The following is a 21,795-nucleotide window of genomic DNA, read 5'->3' on the forward strand; positions in this document are numbered from 1 at the left end:
AAAGTCCTATTTGTCTAATAACAGAACTGGGGGTGGCTATTCCCTTTTCTTGTTCTTCTCTCCGGAGCTGCTTACTATAGTTGGGAGTGACCATCTTCATCGCTAATCCTCTTAATGTCTTTGGATTAGGTATGATCATCCCTTTGGCTGCTGCAGACCTCAGAAAGTCCCATCTGGTCTTCCTCTCCGTTTCCCTTGGTTCTCCATTTGGTTGAGGAAGGCCCTTTTCCAGAATGTGCAGCAGTAGGAGTCCCTCTTGTGCAGGACTCTTCTCCCGATTCCAGTATCCCATCGTTGTGGATCTCCTCGTATTTGGGGATCCATTCACCTTGGATGGGAATAGGATTCTTGCTTGGATTATCAGGAAGCTCCGTAATCTGTTCACCCTTCGTTGATTCTGGATAGTTTTCTCCTTGAAAATCTTTGGACTTGACTGCCGGTTTCTTTCCTCTATAAAAGAATGGAACATCATCTTTTCCTTTCTTTTTCTCCATGGGAAGTTGATGGTATGAACTTCTGAAAGAAACCCTCTTATTTATAGCCCAATAGGGTTACCACTGTTGAGTCACGGGATGCAATATGAATGACCATTCAATGCTTGTGTAACTCCAAAGCTGCCATAAAGTTGATGAAACCGCCCCTCACATGCGAAACAGTTCATGGCACTAAATACAAGAAGATAAGATTTGACCATTCAACCCAACTCTATCATTCCCAATTCTAACCTTAGTTGAGAGAATCTATTTTCACATAACGCTTTTGTGAAAATATCTGCTAGTTGCTCCTCCGTTGCAACATATTCCAAAGTGATGTCCTTTTTCTCAACGTGGTCTCGGATGAAGTGATACTTAATATCAATATGCTTTGTTCTGGAGTGTAACACTGGGTTGTGGGTGATGGCAATAGCACTTGTATTGTCACACATAATTTTAACCTCCTTACACTCAATACCATAATCCATTAGCTGTTGCTTCATCCATAAGATCTGAGCACAACAACTTCCAGCTGCTACATATTCTGCCTCAGCAGTGCTTGTAGCTATCGAATGTTGTTTCTTGCTAAACCATGAGACAAGTCTTCCACCTAGAAACTGACATGTCCCTGATGTGCTCTTTCGATCTATCTTACAACCGGCAAAGTCCGCATCTGAATAACCCATAAGTTCGAAAGATCCACCTTTCGAATACCAGAGCCCAACACTCTACGTACCCTTTAGATATCTAAGAATCTTTTTGGATGCATTTAGGTGACTTTCCTTAGGACTTGCCTGAAATCTAGCACATACACCTACTGCAAAGGATATGTCTGGTCTACTTGCAGTTAAATAAAGAAGAGATCCGATGATACCTCGATAAGTGGTTTGATCGACCTCTCGACCTTCGCTGTCGACATCGATACGTAGAGAGGTTCCCATAGGTACTTTGACTGAGGATTTCCCTTCTATGTTGTATTTCCTGAGTAGATCCTTGGTGTATTTCTCCTGGTTGATGAAGATACCTTCCTTAAGCTGTCTCACTTGTAGTCCAAGGAAGTAGTTGAGCTCTCCCATCATGCTCATCTCGAACTTTCCTTTCATCAAACTGGAGAACTTCTCGCACAAGTCTGGATTGGTGCTACCAAAAAATGATATCGTCCACATAGATTTGCACCAATAAGATGTGATCCCCATCCTTAATCCTAAACAATGTTTTGTCCACTAGGCCTTTGGTGAACCCACACTGAAGTAGAAAAGAGGATAAGGTATCGTACCAAGCTCTTGGAGCTTGTTTTAAGCCGTAGAGTGCCTTCTTCAACTTGTATACTTTGTCAGCTCCTACGTCCTTCAAGAAACCCGGAGGTTGTTCAACGTACACCTCTTCTTCGAGAAGTCCGTTCAGAAAAGCGCTCTTGACATCCATTTGATATACCTTAAAGTCTTTGAAGGCGGCATATGCGAGAAAGATGCGTATGGCTTCGAGACGTGCTACCGGAGCGAAGGTTTCATCAAAATCTATTCCTTCCTCCTGACAGTAGCCTTTGGCAACAAGTCTGGCCTTGTTCCTAACAATAATTCCATCCTCATTCATCTTGTTTCTGAAAACCCACTTTGTACCAATGACATTCTGATGATGAGGTCTCAGAACTAGTTCCCAAACGTCGTTCCTCTCGAACTGATGAAGTTCCTCTTGCATTGCTTGCACCCAATCTGCGTCGCTTAGAGCCTCATCGATCACCTTAGGCTCTATTTGAGATAGAAAACAAGCAAACATGCTTTCTCTGTAAGCTGATCTGGTTCGAACTCTGTCACGTACATCTCCGATCACTTGATCAGCAGGGTGACTTCTCAGCCATCTTAGGTCGGGTTGCGGCTCCTCAGTTGATACTTCCATTGAAGGTTGAGATATGGGTTGAACATCTATGATCTGGTTTTGATCAACTGAGTCAGGCGCTTTCTTCTTGGTAGACTCTTCATCATCTGATTCTGACTGGAGTTCTGCTACGTCTCGAACTATCGACTGCTTGTCTTCGAGAGGTAAGTTTGATCTCTCGATAGACTCTGGCTGATCTTCCTCAGCAGCTTTCGTTGTCTTTGATGGTTGATCTGTTGATGCCCTTTCATCAAAGGTATAATGTATGGACTCTTCAACCACCAAACTTCGCTTGTTGAAGACTCTGAGTGCTTTGCTTGTCGATGAGTATCCCAGAAATACTCCATCATCTGCCTTTTCTTCAAAAGTTCTTCGTTGAGTCTTCCCATTGTTGTGAATATAGCATTTGCACCCGAATGAGTGGAAGTGGCTTACATTCGGTTTTCTTCCATTCCACAACTCATATGGAGTCTTTCCAACTCCTTTTACTATCAAGGACCGATTTTGGGTGTAGCACGCTGTGTTGATTGCTTCTGCCCAAAATCCTTGTGATATGTTGGCTTGCGAGAGCATGGTCCTTGCGGCTTCTTTGAGAGTTCTGTTCCTTCTTTCAGCAACCCCGTTTTGTTGAGGTGTTCGAGCAGCTGATAGTTGATGATGAATTCCGTTCTCGTTGCAGTAGCTCTCGATTACTTGATTAACGAACTCTCCACCTTGATCTGACCGGATCTTTAGTATCGAGACATCCTTTTCAACTTGAACTTGCTTCAAGAGATTTGGTAGGGCAATTTTTGTCTCACTTTTCTTGGTTAAGAACACAGTCCAGGTGAATCTTGTGTAGTCATCCACAACCACAAGAGTGTACTTCTTTCCCTTTATGCTGGGTGGATCCACTGGGCCAAATAAGTCCATGTGAAGAAGACTTAATGGTCTAGTGGATGATGTCTCGGCTTTGCTCTTAAAGGAGGATTTGATCTGTTTGCAACGTTGACATGCCTCACAAATTTTATCCTTTCGAAACGTCACTTTGGGCAGTCCCTCCACTAGGTTCCTCTTAGCAAGCTTGTTGATAGTTTTAAAGTTCAGATGACTAAGCTTACTATGCCAATCCCAGCATAAGTCTTCCTTGCTCCTTGCTAGCATACATAGGGATGGTTTTGCAGACCTCCAATCCACTATGTACATGTTTCCTTTCCTTGCTGCTTCCAAGACGACTTCGAGAGATTCCTCGTTCATAATCTGACATTTGCTTTTGGTGAAGACAACTTTGTGGCCCTTGTCACAGAACTGGCTTGTACTAAGAAGATTGAACTTGAGCCCCTCAACGTAGGACACTCCTTTAATAACCAGCTCATTCTTTTGGATTTCACCAACAGCTATTGTGCGCCCCTTCTTCTCGTTGTCGCCAAATGTCACCAAGGGACCTTCGATAGGTTGGATGTTCTCAAGCAGTGTTAGATTTCCAGTCATATGTCTCGAACATCCACTGTCAATGAACCACACGTCCCTGGTGTCCTGCAAGGAAATCAAGCAAGTTTAGGTACCCAAACTTTGGGTCCTGGTGGGTTAGTGAGTTTAGGCATCCATTTATACCTTGTGCCCATTATTCCAGGCCTAGGCGCAATGTAGCCATTGTACGTTTGATAATTATAAGGAATGCTAGCAAAGGTTTTAGGCCTCTTTGGTGCATAAATCAACTTAGGTAGAGACTTTTCGACCGGCTTATGCACCATGCCTTTCATACTCTGTTTGGTCATGTGAAATTGCTGAAAGTGAGGTTTCTTCCAGAACTTGTGATTTGATGACCAATTCTCACTAGATGGATAGAGTCTTCCTTTCTCCATCCGTGAGTTCCTAACTATGTCGATCTCAGACCTTCCATATTTGCCTTGAGGTGCATTATATGGAGTGTAGCTCTTTTTGTACTTGGAATGGCCTTGCGAGAGATAGCAAGGTGATCTCTCGATATTGTTTACCCGGCCATTCTTCGTAGCTTTCCTATACTTTCCATTGCTGGTGTATAGGGACGGTTTATGAATAGCTACTCTGGTCTTTTCTGTTGGTCCTTTATGACCTTTATTTGGTTTGGGTTGAGATCCTCCATTTCTTGAAGTTCCCAAACCATTGGTCTGTTTATCTCTCGAGAGATGGTCTTGATGGAACCCTAGACCGGTTCTATCACTTGTAGGTCTGTGATCAACCACCATTTTCTCCATAGCTTTGGAGGAATTAGTGTATGATGCTATGACCTTTCGAAGATTAAGCTCTCTCGTCTCTCGAGCTTTGCACTCTTCAGATAGTAGGATTACTTTGGCTTCTAACTCACTTACTTTGAGAGTCAGCTCCAAATTCTCTTTCGAGACGTTCTTAAGCATATCTCTTTCAGCAGTTAGCTTGCTGTTTTCATCCATCACTCTAGCATGAGTGCTATTGGCGATGTTAAGGTTCCTTCTGAGCGATTCCAACATCTCGAAGGGGTCCTCATCGCTTTTAAATGAAGAACAACGAGAGGTAGAAGTAGAGCAGCGAGATGTAGGAGTAGAGGTTACCTCGTTGTCAATGGCCATTAGGCATTGATTCTCCTCTTCCTCGGTGTATAAGCAGATGAGCCCCCTCTCATCCTCTGAGCTGCTGCTGCTTTCGCTGGAGCTCGACGTCTCGGACTCCTCGATTGTCCTCTCGAATTCTTCAGCAACAAGCGCCTTCCTGCGCTGATACGTCTTTGATGATCCTTTGAAGCCACCTTGTGTTGGCTTCTCCCTGGATTCCTCTATTCTCTTGGAATCCTTGCCTTCTTGGCCCTGATGCTTGCTTACTAGTGGGTAAGGGCATTCGGCCTTGAAATGTCCCGGTCTTCTACAGTTGTAGCATAGACCCTGATTTTCCTCCTCCGTCCTTCTGGATGGATATCTCTCATTTTTCCTTCTTGAGGAGGAAGGTGAACTTTTGTTGCTCTCCTGGTTCATCTTCATGTATTTCCTGAACTTTCTCACAAAGAGAGCAAACTGTTCGTCAGACATAACATTCATAGGATTAGAGTCTGACCTTGAAGATGTGGATGGTTGCTCAGCAACAAGTGCTACGTTTCGTCGATCCACAATGTCCTCATCTCTTGGGAACATCTCGAACTCGAAGGCTTTGAGATCCCGGAAGAGTTTGTCTGTTGTGGTTTCCTTCAGATCTCGGTGATCTCTCATCGTGATCACCTTTACTTCCCACTCCTTAGTGAGGCCACGTAAGACCTTCAGGTTCAGCTCCTTTTGTGGGATCTCCTTTTCAAGGTCACTGATCTCGGTTGTGAGCTTCATGAACCGAGACTCCATGCTGTCGATGCTCTCTCCTGGCTTCATCTTGAAGTCTTCGAACTTCTTCATGGCCACGGTGAGCTTGTTTTCCTTTTCCTGTTCGTCACCTTCACCAATTAACATCAAAGTATCCCATACCTCTTTTGCCGTTTTGCACTTCCTCACTTTTGGGAAGATGGTTTCGTCTATAGCTCTGAAGAGAATATCCTTGGCAATATTGTCCAGGTTGTTTCTCTTCCTATCATCACTGGTCCATTCTTCCCTAGGTTTTGGGATGTACTTTGGTGTTTCTTGGGTTTGAACTGCAGCAGTATTAACCATTAGGATCTTGACTGGTCCAGAAGTTATAACCTCGGCCATCTCATCATGGAGGGCTGATAAGTACGCAAGCATGCGTGTTTTCCAGTCGTCAAACCTGCTAAGATCAAAGAGAAGATGTCTCGACAACATGCTGTCCATATTGAAAAATTATCTCGTGCTTTGAAAATATTTAAGAAGATTTTTCAAAGAAGGATCTCTAGGCAATATAAACAAAGGTTTATATCGATCAGAGAACTTGCTCTGATACCAATTGTTGGTCCCAAGGGGATGGGGTACAAGTCTAGGGGGGGGGGTGAATAGACTTGTATAAGATTTTGCAAATCTTTTCGACCTCTCGTGTGTATTGAACTTAGGATGTTTAGGTTCGATACCTCACGAGGTGAAGACAAAGTTTTATGCGCAGCGGAAATGTTATCCCCTTTTAGTTAGCACGAGTTTGGGTTAGTTCGAGAGGTGTGATTATATGCAGTGCAATCGAGAAGTTAGCGAGAGATAAAAACAGAAAGTAAATGCAAGAGAGATTTTTAAGTGGTTCGGCCAACCCGCCTACTTCCACTCTTCTTCCAGAAACTCCCTGGAAGGATTGCACTAAAAACTTCCCTTTCTAGTACAATAACGAGCGCTTGAGCTTTGATCACCAAGCCCGCCTCAAGCCTCAGGTTTTTCTCCCCGCTTCCAGTTACTCCACCTCTCGAGCACTTGACCTTTGATCACCAAGCCCGCGTCAAGCCTCAGGTTTCTTTCGCTCGGACAGCAGCCAGGTTACTCCGCCTCTCCTCAGGTTTTTCTCCCCGCTTCCAGTTACTCCACCTCTCGAGCACTTGACCTTTGATCACCAAGCCCGCGTCAAGCCTCAGGTTTCTTTCGCTCGGACAGCAGCCAGGTTACTCCGCCTCTCCTCAGGTTTTTCTCCCCGCTTCCAGTTACTCCACCTCTCGAGCACTTGACCTTTGATCACCAAGCCCGCGTCAAGCCTCAGGTTTCTTTCGCTCGGACAGCAGCCAGGTTACTCCGCCTCTCCTCAGGTTTTTCTCCCCGCTTCCAGTTACTCCACCTCTCGAGCACTTGACCTTTGATCACCAAGCCCGCGTCAAGCCTCAGGTTTCTTTCGCTCGGACAGCAGCCAGGTTACTCCGCCTCTCCTCAGGTTTTTCTCCCCGCTTCCAGTTACTCCACCTCTCGAGCACTTGACCTTTGATCACCAAGCCCGCGTCAAGCCTCAGGTTTCTTTCGCTCGGACAGCAGCCAGGTTACTCCGCCTCTCCTCAGGTTTTTCTCCCCGCTTCCAGTTACTCCACCTCTCGAGCGCTTGACCTTTGATCACCAAGCCCGCGTCAAGCCTCAGGTTTCTTTCGCTCGGACAGCAGCCAGGATACTCCACCTCCCTTGCTTAATCCAAAGCAAGACGTTGTTGATAGTCACAGTTGAATGTAACAATCTCCAATCTGACCACAAGCTATCGTTGAATCAACTTTGATGTAGAGCAGCTTTGGTCACCTTCTGGATGTATGACAGTTTAGCTTTGTAACTCTCTTCGAACACTAAGATGTGTTCTCTCGCTGTATTGAATATCAGGATGATATTCCAAGTTAAACACTTTGCACTGGAACGTTTTTATCAGACACCTCTTGTTAACCTCTTGACCTCTTTCACAACCCCTGTTTCTTCTGTGTCTTTACGTCCTTATATATGAGAGTAGAAGAATAGTTCCGTTGGAGGGAAAACTATTCCGTTTGAAATTGGTCTCCCACGCCGAACATGGGTCTTTGCACAATTTCAGCATTTTTCATGGAGTAGTGGTCTTGTAACTTGAGCCTTTTGTTTTGTAGTGAATATTCCATATTCCACTTTCTTGAGTTCATGCTTCACTTGCTTCTTTTGGATAAAGTTACTCTTTTTATGTTCCCATCATTCCTTGTTTGGGGAATCTGACCACTTCAAGGATTGGTGCACTTCTTGACCGTTTGTGGTGGAGGTCTGACTTGTCATCCACTTCCGTCCATTTGAAACCTCCCGCTCAGCACCTCTTCAATATTTTATCTCCATGATATTCTTCTTCTCCAAACTTAGAGTATTCTATCTGCATATGTTGACTAACATTCAGCCTCTTGGAGAAGTGTCGGTTTATCGAGACCATAAAAGATGTCTCGACCACTTGATGTTTCAATCCCATGTATCGAGAGGTCTATCTCTCGAATATTCTTTACGTCTCGAACTCGATAGGTATATCGAGAGGTCCTTACCTCTCGAACTTGGCTTGTGTCTCGAGACTTAGTTGATGTCTCGTAGACCCTTATTCCTCCAGAGTTGTCTCGTGCCTGCTTCTGATCTATCTGTTTGCTTACAACACGAAAACTTCTAAGTTGTTCAAACAAGTTTACCTTAAGCTTAAATATTTCCCGAGTTGAGCTCAAATTACCCGGTTGTATTTTCGCTCTTAGTTTACTTATCGAACTTACATTGTTTTGCCTATGTATCGAGACTTGGGGATTCTTACTTAACAGTTGGTATCATCAAAACCTATTACATGATGTTCCTAACATATGGGTTTGACCACGTTTGACCATGACCTTTGCCTGGTTAGGAAGAAGTGTTGTGTGGAAGTAACGTTGCATTGTATTTGTAATAGAAAGGTTCACTAAAATATATATAAATATATTTGATTGTCAGCTAGTTAGTCATGTCATAGTACTAGGTGTCACTCATGACTTACGAGTTATTTAATAATGAGTTATTAAATATTACTCGTTAGTTTTACTATGAACCTAGAAAGTCACACCATAATGGTTCGTGCTAATGCTGAGAACTTTAAAAGAAATCGATAAGGAGTTATCGATATTGAATTAATATATTAATAGTTTATTAATGAATTAATTCAACATGGGGTAGTTTTGAATTTTTAAAGGCTAGCACCTTTGGCCCAAACCAGGCTATATAAATAACCTTACCTTTTTTGTCAGAGTAAGAGAGAGATTTTGCAAAAAAAGGGAAAAAAAATAATTTTTTTCATATGAAAATCTCTGGGAGTTCTCATGTGCCCAGCCGAACAATTAAACGGTTCAGGCTTTGCTTCTGCCAAAGCACNTTCACTTGCTTCTTTTGGATAAAGTTACTCTTTTTATGTTCCCATCATTCCTTGTTTGGGGAATCTGACCACTTCAGGATTGGTGCACTTCTTGACCGTTTGTGGTGGAGGTCTGACGTGTCATCCACTTCCGTCCATTTTGAAACCTCCCGCTCAGCACCTCTTCAATATTTTATCTCCATGATATTCTTCTTCTCCAAACTTAGAGTATTCTATCTGCATATGTTGACTAACATTCAGCCTCTTGGAGAAGTGTCGGTTTATCGAGACCATAAAAGATGTCTCGACCACTTGATGTTTCAATCCCATGTATCGAGAGGTCTATCTCTCGAATATTCTTTACGTCTCGAACTCGATAGGTATATCGAGAGGTCCTTACCTCTCGAACTTGGCTTGTGTCTCGAGACTTAGTTGATGTCTCGTAGACCCTTATTCCTCCAGAGTTGTCTCGTGCCTGCTTCTGATCTATCTGTTTGCTTACAACACGAAAACTTCTAAGTTGTTCAAACAAGTTTACCTTAAGCTTAAATATTTCCCGAGTTGAGCTCAAATTACCCGGTTGTATTTTCGCTCTTAGTTTACTTATCGAACTTACATTGTTTTGCCTATGTATCGAGACTTGGGGATTCTTACTTAACAGTTGGTATCATCAAAACCTATTACATGATGTTCCTAACATATGGGTTTGACCACGTTTGACCATGACCTTTGCCTGGTTAGGAAGAAGTGTTGTGTGGAAGTAACGTTGCATTGTATTTGTAATAGAAAGGTTCACTAAAATATATATAAATATATTTGATTGTCAGCTAGTTAGTCATGTCATAGTACTAGGTGTCACTCATGACTTACGAGTTATTTAATAATGAGTTATTAAATATTACTCGTTAGTTTTACTATGAACCTAGAAAGTCACACCATAATGGTTCGTGCTAATGCTGAGAACTTTAAAAGAAATCGATAAGGAGTTATCGATATTGAATTAATATATTAATAGTTTATTAATGAATTAATTCAACATGGGGTAGTTTTGAATTTTTAAAGGCTAGCACCTTTGGCCCAAACCAGGCTATATAAATAACCTTACCTTTTTTGTCAGAGTAAGAGAGAGATTTTGCAAAAAAAGGGAAAAAAAATAATTTTTTTCATATGAAAATCTCTGGGAGTTCTCATGTGCCCAGCCGAACAATTAAACGGTTCAGGCTTTGCTTCTGCCAAAGCACACTTCAAGGGTAAGATTGTTCACACTCTCCTTTTGAACGCAGAATCTAGAAAAAGTGATTGATGCTCCCGCCACGCTTCTATAAATTTTCTAATAGTGGGATCAAGATGATTTTACATTTAGATTAATTTGTGGCTTTTTATTTTTTATTTATATTTCTTGGTTTAAATAGTTAATATATTACTTTGATTATTATATTATATTATATTGTTATTATTATATAATAATATATATAAAACATATCCACAAACCTAGTAAGAGGTAACGGAAACTAAAAAATGTTGGTGTAATTGTTAGTTGAAATGAATGGTTCATATTATTTTGATTTTAGTATTTTATATTATTTTTTCTACTTTACACTCTATTATATCATTTACTTTTCTTAAATACCTCTACATTCCGTTAACTATTTATTATTCTTAATTTACTCATTGGATTTCATAAGGAAGGGCATATGTTTGAACCCATCCCAATCAAAATTGACATAATTGTTAAACATATACTATAAATATGTTAGAGTATATTACAAAAATACAATATAAATTTAACATGAACTTTGGTTAATTAATTAGAATCACGCATTGGGCATTAATGAAATGATTCATCTAATATATAGTATATATTCAACACAGATAAGGAACTATGCATATTATCCTTGTCTTTTGGGGGAAGGAGGATTTGGTTCTGTTTTTGAAGGTGCATTGCGTCCTAGCACTAAAATTGCAGTGAAGCATACCAAATTACCATATGACTAGATTAAATCAAGAATTCATTTCTGGCGGAAGTGGCAACAAGAGTAAGCATGGATCACACCGATTAATAGGATTTTGTATTGCAAAAATTATGCTTAGGTACTATCCAGTGAGGGTATTTCTCTCTAAAACTGCTATTGCACTAGTTAGTTTTATGAAAAATTATGTCAAAGGTCATAGTTATGAATTCTTAAAATATTTACTTTTATAAAAAAATTGATAATCTTGCATTGATATACTCCAGGATACCGAATGATTCTTTGATAAATTCTCAAACACTAATTTAAAAATACACAATGGACATTTGACTATTCGCGCAATGCGTGTGTGGTAACTAGTTATAATAATAAAAGAAAAAAGAGTTTTTGTTTTCTTGTTCATCTTCCTCTGTTCGTCTTATCTATCTCTGTTCTCCTCGCTTCCGATTGATAGTCGATCCAAAGATGGCGAGGCGTCTCAGGGGCTGGAGATTGGTTGTTCCTATTGATGGACGCACCGACAGCCAAGGCGACACAGTCGGTCGTGCCTACAGTGCGCTATAGAGCGACTTGCTGGCGGTTGTTGGCTGAGAGTGGTGGTGCGGCTAGACACTGTCATTAGTTGATAGAGAGCTACTGTCGGTTTCCAGTATGAGCCAAGATAATTGGCTGCTCCAAAGAAGGTGATAAATAGTTTATCGTCGGAAGTTCAAGCGAGTGAGGAGGTTAGCAGGCTGGGCGTTTCAGCAAGAGGTGGGCGGCGGTAGGCTGTTGGTGCATCGATTGGCCACTTATCGTTCAGGGTCACTGTGTTGAAGCGGTGAAAGTCTTAATTTTTAGAACGATTAATATTACCAATTAAATTATTTGATAATTTTGTGTAATATTATTATATTTGAAAATATTATATATGATAATTATAATTTTAATTACTATATTAAATATTAGATATTTTTGTGGTATTAATTGTTATCATATTTTTGAAAAATTTCCTATATTGATAATTGAAAATTAATTACTACTAATTAAATATGAGATACTTAGTGATAATATTAATTATTATCATAGTGATTATTTTTCTATATTTGAAAAAAATATTTTGGAAGATTAGATGATGATATGTTATTGTTACTATTTAAAATATGATTTTTATGGTAGTAATAATTATATTATCATAATCTTGAAATATTTATTTTGGCCCTTAAATAGAGATTTTGTGTGATAATTGAATGCTATTTATGAAATTTTTTTCATGATTATAATATTTTAAATTAAAGTGTTTAATTTAATATAATATTATAATTGTAATTAATTGATTACATAGATGATACAAATTTGATTTTTCTGTGAAATTAATTAATTAATGGAAATTTTTGGTTTATTATATGGAAATATGTTTCTATATAAAGTTTATTTTTGATTGACCCAAGTTTATGGTATTACTGGATTATATCTTCTAAAGCCACACATTAATGCATTACTTATTGTAACCATTCACAAAGACCAACGCTATACATGATGATATCCAATCTACTTGCAGTTAAATATAGTAGATTGCCTATCATGATTCTATAATTTTTAGCATCCACTAATTTTGAGGCGTTGTCCTTAGACATTTTGGTTGTGGTAGACAAAGGTGTATGAGTTTCTTTGGTTGAGTCCAAGCCAAATCTTTTCACCAGGCTTTTGGCATACTTTGCCTAAGATATAAACAATCCTGATTAGAGTTGCTTTATTTGAAGTCCAAGAAGACAAGTTAATTCTCCAAGCATAGTCATTTTGAACTCCTGTTGCATAACTTCTATGAACTGTTCCCGGTCTAGTTCGAGATGTATGCCACAATAATATGCTTCCTTGAAACTTAACGAACAACATTTTGTCTTCCCCCTGCTAATAGCCATTGTTGAGCAGATATCAAGTCAATCTCTCATACCATGCTCGAGGTGCTTGCTTGAGTCCATGAAGAGCTTTCTTCAATTTGAAGACATAATCTGAGTGTGTTGGTTTCGATGGGTAGAGGAGTGAGTCTAGAAGAGAGGGGGGGGGGGGGGAATGACTCACTGGATTTTAAAACTTTTTGCAAAAACGAACCCTTGAGAAAGTTAGAACTTGACCAAAGATAAACGCAGCGGAAATAAAAGGTTTGTCGATTTTTAGTATCACTTTGCAATGTTTTTGTAAATATGAAAATGCTAGGCTTGGTTCGTGATAATGCAATGCAGTAGATAAGGCAGTTAGTAAAAGAGAGAGTGAGAGAGAGGTTTTTATAGTGGTTCGGCTCCTTGGGGTCATTACCTAGGATCCGTTTGACATTCTGATCATTCACAATTAAAAAGGCTATGGACAAGACAATATTCTAAGGAATGTCCTTAGAGTCCTTATGCCTTGGGTGCTTGTGAGAATGATTGACCTTATCATTCTCTCATCATTTCCTCGAATAAATCATCTTGATTTTTCGGTCTTCATTATGCTTCATAAGACTGACCCTTCTAGTGCTTGGCCTTAGTCTACTTCTTTCAGTCTAGCATGTCTTTGACCTTCAAGTCTTCGTCCTTGAGCACTCCTAAGTACTCGGCTAAATGTTACCTTTGGTTCATGAACTCGTTGTCACGAGTCCTTAACATGTGTACGACCTATTAACTAAAAGACAAAGAAAAAGTTTGGGGGTCTTCTCTAGTCTTTGGTATCATCAAAATCAAGAGCTTGGAGTTCCTAACAATTTCTCCCTTTTGATGATGCAAACACATATACTCGGACCATCAGGCTACTTATATCCAAAATTGGATTTTTATTATGATAGCCGAATAGTAGAGTTTAACAATAAGCAATACGAGGAGTAGGGTTTGCTAGAAAATAACCCACACACGCATAAGCCCCAAAAATTGTCTTTTATTTATCAAGAGTAGCACAAATACATAGGATAAGAAATAAAGTAAGAGTACTGAAGATCATATCTTCTTTTCGTCCTTCTTGGTCTTCGATGCTTCATTTCTTTCTCCGTTCAAGTCTTTCTCTTTCTTATGCATCCTTTAGATCGATCATGTCATTCATAGCCCTTATGGCTTCGACCACGTTCAAGCCTTCGATCTTGTAAGAATATTTATTCCTCACACGAAGAACCAGATAATTTTGGGTAGCTTCGCCAAGGTTTCTGCCTCCAATGATTCGTCTTTTCCACCAACTTATTAGTTCGGGTGCAGTCATTCCATTGTAGAAGTTTTGTCCAGTTGCTCCCATGACCTGTCCTTGGCTCGCATCTTCAAGGCATCATCTTCATTTATGCCTATACTTTTTGCATCATCAATTCTTCTCTTCATTTCTTCAAATTGTTTCTGTCCATCTTGCTGGATTTTAAAGATTCATTCATCTTCTTTCATTTTCTCCCAGATATGCTCATTTTGATTCTTTTGATATTGAGCTCTATCTCTATCAGATTTGTTTTTCTAGAATGGAGGAATGTTGTAGCATTCAAACCTTTTACCACTTCCTTCTTCATACGGAATGTAGTCAACTATTTGTCCTTCAGCTGTTCTTGTTGTTTCTCTTCTCGGCTTTTTGTGTCCTCGGCCTCGGCTTGTAAAGTGTCCATGTCTTGGTTTCGAGGTTGATGGTGATGGTGGTGGGGCTGGTTTTAGAGCTAAAAACTCTTCTCTTTGAATGTTTCTACCATCATTTCATCGGCCTTGACCATCATAGTCATCGTCTCGATCAATATTTCCTCGGCCTTGACTTTGTTTGCATGCTCTCTTTTCCCCCTTGTTGGCATCATTAGTGCTCGCCAATTGATCAATCTTGTTACTCAAATGATTTATGACTATTTGAAGCTCTTTAATAGTCCACTGATTTTCAAGAACATAAGAGCTCGTCCTATTGGTGTTTTCAGTTACTAAGTCCAACTTAACACACGACATGTCAAGTCGTTCTTGGATAAAAGCTTGCTTAAGCACCAAGTCCTGTTGAACTCGTCTAACTTCTGATAAGGTATCTCGCAGGAATACAAAGGATGTCGAGCTCTAAGCTTGGGCTTTGTCAATTTTCTCCTCAAGTCCAGTGGTTTGAGCTACCACAGGAGATTTTGAACTTCGCTTCTTCTGTTTCCTTATATCCTTCTTAATCTTGGCAATGGACTCGTGAGATTGAAATTGAGTGGATTGAGTCCTCGCCAGCCCCTGTATAGCAGTCATAAGTAAGAGAAAGCAGATACAGAATCAACGATCACCTCAGTTGAAGAACTTGAGACCTCGGTCTGAGCTACTATAGGAGTATGATCAGGGTCACTGTCACCACGAGGCACTTCCATGTTTCCACCTTTGGTTAAGTTTTGATCATCATGAACATTAATGTCAATCAAGTTATCTTCGCTTAGTTCTTTCCTTGGGGACGAGTCCTCATGGCTTGCTCTACAAGACGCTTCCAAGTTTACATCCTGAGTTGAGCCAGAACTCACCCTAAGATCATCACCATCAAGGTTATCTGAAGAGAGAAATAAATTCTCATCAATCCTCGGGGTAAAGTCGTCATGATTCGCACCGCGAAACACTTCAAAGTCTTCGTCTCGGGCTGAACTCTAACTTTCCTCAGTAATTGCATTTTCTCCCAAGGGCTGTGTCAATAACATCATCATTTTGCTCTTCAGCAGCAATCTCATTCATTTCATCAGCATGTTGTCTGTCTATGTCCTCTACTTGAGGATGACTCGGGGTGGCATCTTGATTAGCATCATCGTTACCATCGGAGTCACTTGAGCTGGAGGATTCGGATGAATCACCAGAGTTATCGTTCTTCGAGGCATCAACAGGGAGATGGGTAGGATTTCTTGAAGGCTCATCATCATCCTCATCATCCTTGTTGCCACGAGGAATATTCCCATCATCACACTTAGAATCGTCATTCACGATGTCTGTGTCCTCGTTAGCATCATCATCAGGACCTGCATGTCCTCGGCTTGTTCCAACTCCAGGACGTTCATCTCTTATTGAAGATTGAACTCTGTAAATGTTGCGAACCTTTGCTATCAAGATGTCTTTGTTCATTACATGTTTCCTTGGATTTACTCAACCAACATTAAGATCTCGCCTTTTGCCATGTCTGAAAAATCGGCCTTCTACTTTCTCAGCATAAACTCGGTCGATTTCTTGAGGTCGCATTGCATAAAAAAGGGACCTTGTCCCCATCCAATCCAGAGCCCATTCTTCTTCTAAGGCCATCATGCTACAAGTTTCGCCAATTACTCTCAAACTTGACATACGCCATTCCTGCCATGTATAAATCCTTTTTAATTCTTGGCAAAGGATGTCTTCATAAGTTGGCATATTGCCAAAAATGTCTTCATGTGCCAATTGCTGAGCCAATTCGGCATCAACATTGACATGTGCATCGTGGATTGGAGGTTGGGCCTTGGGTACATGTTCTGAAATTTCCACATCTTCATTAGCCTTTTCTTCTTCAATGCGAAGTGGTGGAGATGGTTTAATCATTTGTAGTGGCTGAAAATCAAACTTTCCAATGGATGAGATCCATACTTCGGCCACTTTAGAAGGAGCTCTTGCACGAACCCATCGTTGAATATGTTCAAGCACAATTTCGGTTGTTTCACGACTCCAACCAACAACGGTTTCCCCCTCAGGTTCATCCTCTATCATGGTTGAACTAGAATCTGATTTAGCTTGAGTTTAAGGAGTTTGAGATCGAATCATAAGAGGTAAAGGACCTCGAGCACTTGAAGGTGAGGGCTCGGGTACCGATGGCTCAAGTACTGATGATTCAAGATCCAACTACTCGGGCTTAGACGTCTCAGGCACAGATTCTTCTAGTGCAATTGTCTTCCTTCTTCCAAAGGATCGAGTAAGTGGTAATGCATCATCATCACCACTACTTTCTTCATAAACATTTACAAGAGGATGTGGCAGAACATCAGATCATTTCTGCACCTCTTCTGTTGGTAGAACAACAGATGGCTCAGTGGAAATAATTTTCTCAGATTGACCCTTCTTAGATCTCTTCGTGGGTCGCTTTGATGATTCGGCCTTTCTCTTAGCAGGTTCTTTTCTCTTCTTCTTTGGCTCTTCCTTTTCTTTTGATGATTCGGGTGCCTTAGAGGATGATGCACCTTTGGTTTCCTCGGCTTTCGAGGACTTGGTTTTCCTCTTCTTCTTGACAGGACTCTTTGATGATTCTGATTCATGAGATTTTGATTCATCAGTAGCATCCTTTGAAAATTTGGGATCCGATTTCTTTCTTTCTTCCTTTTTTGTGGCTTCAATCTCAGTAGCTTGTCTCTGAGTATACCTCGGTGGCTTAGCCCGCATATGAAAATGCGTCCTGTGAGTAGATGTTCCAAGACGAAGACTTACACCTTTCTCACTTAAGATTTGACTAATCACAAAGTTAAATCCTAAGACTTTTGTGTTCTATCTAGTCTTCTCATCTATGCCGGAACTCACATTCTTCTTGAGGTATTCGAACACAATCTTGGACAAATCCATAGGATATTTCTCCAATAAGGCACACAACATCTTCAACTTTTCTTCAGATATGTCATCTGTGTTGGATTTCTTGCTCTCAATGATTTTGTTCAGTATATCGATTGTGAACTCACAATCCATTTTGAGCATCTTCTTCTTGATTGGAAAGGGAACTTTGGAAGGTTGGTTGTAACCCTTGACATCCTTCCAGAGTTTAACCTTGTCATACTCCTTCTCTAAACAATCCTTGTGGTACCCTTCATCTTGAACAAGGAATCTGAAGGCAGTTTTAAGTTCATTATGGGTTATAGCCACATTCAACCCATTTACAACAGATCTGATCTCATCAATGCCATTTGTGTCATGTAGGCTTGCATTGATGTAGAACTGGGCAACATCAACAGCATAAAATGTCTTTTGAGAGAATGTCACAAAGTCATATAGTTCGCCGTCTTTGAGACATTGTACCACTTTCTCTCCAAACTTCTTATCAATAACCTTCTCAAGAAATCCTTCAACATCCAGGATGGACCCAGCTTTCACCAACCTTCTTTGGGGTCTTGACCTTTCAACCTTCATAGAAAGAAGTTGAAAATCTCTACGTTGCTACATGGACGAGTGATAACTTGCGATGGCCGGTATTCCATCTTCTTTGGTGGTTCTGTACATTTATTAGTTTTCGGGATCGTCTGACTCTCATCGAAAGAAGTATTCGGGTTTTCTTCAATGATCACCATTGTTGTTTACTGAAAGGATTTGGGTTGGAAAGGAAACTTTGGGAGGAAGAAAGCTTTTGAGTAGAGAGGTTGTGAGGGTAAAAGTAAATAGGTTAGGAACGACTTGGGTTTTATATGGATGGAAACGGGTCGGGTTTCTCAACGGGTTCAGGTAGTAATTTATGTATAAGGGATAAATACTGTTAATGCACCTGATCAAAAGTGTATAAAAGGTAAGTAAAACCCTTGATCGGCAAAACCTCATAATGCAATATCTTTTAAAGTGAAAGTGGCATTAATTGCGGATAGATAAAAACACTCAATGCCCTTATTCACCATAAATGCACATCCTTTCAATTATGACGGTTCGTCAGTTCTAGGAGATAATGGAGCTCATGCTTCGTACTGAATCAAATCACAAGCTGACACGTGTTAGCACACGATCCCACTTTCTCCTTTGATCAACGGTCATCAAACCTTGGGTTCATCCACTGTTAACTGATTTCAGGAATGGGCTTATCTAGTCCTTGGTTATAAGTGTACTCGAGTTGATAAACAACTCCTCATGTAGACTTCTTCATATTGATATCAAGACTTCGGTCTTAGTCTTTGTAACTCATATACCTTTGTCAATGTTCATCTCCACTTCTTCTCCTCGTCCTTTTACTCACATAATTCTTCCATAAGTCCTCGTGCCATATAACACATAGATTAAGGTTTTAAGAACTCGGTCAACGAGAGAGTTTAAGCTTCGTGAATTTAGAGTTCGCAGCTCATGACTCGTAATGCTAAGACTTCATCCCATCATATAGGCTTCTCCATTAGATAAGTGAACTTATCAGTATGATGGTCCAAATTAGGTCTTCAAGATATATAAAAGTCAATAACACAAAGAAGTTTTTATTTCATGAGCAAGAGACAGTGAAACATAAGATACATTTATTCATAGAAAATCCCCAGACATCCAAGACATCTACTACCTCGAGGAGTAAAACTACTTCCTCGCCTTCTCTTTTCCCTTAGCCTTTGCCTTTGCATATTTGCTATTTGGGGTCGAAAGAAGGCTCTGACCCTGGCTGCTCTCCGGAGTAGGAGGGCTTTGAACTTGTCTGGTGCTTAAGGCAAGGTCTTCATGAAAACGATACCACTCCCTGGTATCTTGATCATAAGTTGGACGCCTCGGTGCGTAGCTGGGTTCATTCTCCTGGACCGAGGAGTCAGTGAGGTCCTCGTCGTCCTCCTCTTCTAGTATCTCCTAGAGATACCTCAGATAGTCCTCGTCGTAGTCCTTTATGCGAGGTTGACGAACTTGACTCTATCATGGTATTGAGAGATTGAGACCTTGACTCTATCATGGTATTGATTTGGGTTGAGTTGAAGCTTTTTACAATCTTAGATCCTATGGAATTCCATGATTGGGAATAGTAGGAAAGTGTGTAGCCTTGGTGTTTGATAAAATGTCTCTTAGGGCTTTTGGTTGCCAAATGGTACTCCTAAACCTAAGAAGCCCTAGTACACAAAGGTGGAAAATGACTAAGATGACACACTCTTGAATAGCCAACATAATTGAATCATTAGACCACTACTTGAGACACACAATGAGGCAACATAGACATGCACAATTCATTCCCTTATTTCTTATTACTTATTACTTGATTTTAGTTATCTCTTGCACACGTACATTTCCTGAATGCCATCCACCACTCTTAACAACCTCACACGTCTCACCACACGTTCATTCGATTGAAAGAATAGCAAAACCTTCTACGTCTCTCCTTCGAGACTGACACTCGGGGAGTTTTGACTCTTCATTTTATATCACCTTCACCACTAAAAAAAACTATTCCACCAATCAGCCGCCTAGTCGATCAGCTATGCGGCGAAATCGGCCTAGTTGGTCGACTAGGCATCGAAATTGGCCGATTTCATCCTATTTTGACCAATTTATTAGTTTTTTTTGGTAGTTTGATACTTTGAATCTTTGGATGATTGAAGTATTTGAGTATTTCATATTTGTGTATTTTTATTTTTTCATATTGCTATGATGTTATATTGTTATGACTGATGAATTATCATTATTTTATTTATTTAGATGTGTTATTTGATTGAATGTTGAAAAATAGTTTCATTAAAATTGTCAAATTGCAAGTTTGTCATTGTTTTTTCTTGTGCCCGCCTAGATTCTGCCTAGGCGCTAGGCGCTACTCGAGCGCCCGACTAGGGCCTATTGCAACCATGTTAATAATATAAAATGGTTATTACAAAAATATTTTACGAAGATAGTTTTTTCCCCTCTATATTATTAAAGGTTTATGGAACAAAAGTTGTTCAACTTTTTGTTCCGTCTATGTATCAAGTAGTTAGAAGTTTGAGCTAGAGTCTGTAATAGCACGAAATAGTTCACTTCTCGGACTTGAAGACTAAAGACTAAACCAGCTCGAAGATTGTTCAATGAATAGTTCAAGACCTTTACAAGCATAGAGTAATTTACGGAGATCATCTATATAAAGGCCACCTTATTCTTCTTCAATTGTATAGAGAAATTTACATAGAGAAGTTGATACACTTAGAGATCGATTTGAGCTAAACTGAGGACTTGATTATTTTCGTTGGAGCTGACTAGAAATCATATCAAGTCAATCATATCAATCTTTATTGATTATGGGCGGATAATCCAAATGGAATTGGCAGGAGTCAAACCAAACTGCAATTGAGTGGGGGTAGGAGGGCTCAATTTTGAAGATCAGGAGATCGCGAGCCAATTAAACAAAGAAAGAACTCTTCTACTTAGCTAAGTCCTTAACGTCTTGAATTGAGTTCTTTTTGCACTTCTCATTGATTCTGCGAATCTCTTTTCTTAAGTTAATGGTGAACTGAGACATCTTTTCCATGGGATGCCCACTAGATGTAAGGGTATGCATATTCTAAATTGGGTTACCAATGTTAGGAACATCATGTAATAGGTTTTGATGATACCAACTTTTAAGTAGAAATTCCCAAGTCTCGATACATAGGCAAAACACTGTAAGTTCGACAAGTAAACCAAGAGCGAAAATACAACCGGGTAACTTTGAGCTCAACTCGGAAAATATTTAAGCTCAAGGTAAATTTGTTTGAACATCTTAGAAGTCTCGTGTTGTAATCCTATAGACAAATCAGAAGAAGGCACGGGACATAAGCAGAGTTCGAGACAGTTCGAGACATAAGCAGTTCGAGACAAATCGTGATGATAGGATCTCTCGTTACAGCAATCCAGTTCGAGACATAAGCAGAGTTCGAGAGGTAGACCTCTCGATGCTTGGGTTCGAGACATCAAACAATCGAGACATCAACCTTGGTCTCGATAAACTGACACTTCTCCAGTAATGCTGAATGACGGTCAGGAAGCATACTTAAAGTTTGGAGAAGAAGAATATCATGGAGATAGAATAATGAAGAGGTGCCGAACGTGAGTTTTCAAAATGGACGGAAATGGATGACACATCAGATTTCCACCACAAACGGTCAAAAGGTACACCAATGCTGAAGTGGTCTGATTCCCCACAAACAAGGAATGATGGGAATATAAAAAGAGTAACTTTTACCAAAAGACGAAAGTGGAGCATGG

At 40.2% G+C, this 21,795-nt stretch overlaps 2 protein-coding genes across 2 annotated transcripts in view; both read right to left on the bottom strand.

Moving 5' to 3' along the window:
• The window catches only part of LOC116024165 (histone H2B.2-like), a 30,007-nt gene extending 15,682 nt beyond the window's left edge, over window positions 1-14,325 (bottom strand). Inside the window, exon 1 of the mRNA XM_031265066.1 lies at window positions 14,249-14,325. Coding sequence (XP_031120926.1) covers window positions 14,249-14,325 — 77 coding nt within the window. The remainder of the gene's footprint in view (window positions 1-14,248) is intronic.
• Window positions 14,326-16,926: 2,601 nt separating this feature from the next.
• LOC116024166 (histone H1, gonadal-like) lies at window positions 16,927-17,316 on the bottom strand. The gene has a single exon (XM_031265067.1). It carries the CDS (start codon window positions 17,314-17,316, stop codon window positions 16,927-16,929), a length of 390 nt encoding a protein of 129 aa, XP_031120927.1.
• Window positions 17,317-21,795: the final 4,479 nt, after the last annotated feature.

This window comes from Ipomoea triloba, chromosome 7, assembly GCF_003576645.1.
Source record: "Ipomoea triloba cultivar NCNSP0323 chromosome 7, ASM357664v1".
Classification (NCBI taxonomy): domain Eukaryota; kingdom Viridiplantae; phylum Streptophyta; class Magnoliopsida; order Solanales; family Convolvulaceae; genus Ipomoea; species Ipomoea triloba.

Bases quoted from the DNA above. Each gene is read 5' to 3' on its own strand.
- LOC116024166 (XM_031265067.1), bottom strand. From the start codon at position 17,316: ATGCGGGCTAAGCCACCGAGGTATACTCAGAGACAAGCTACTGAGATT.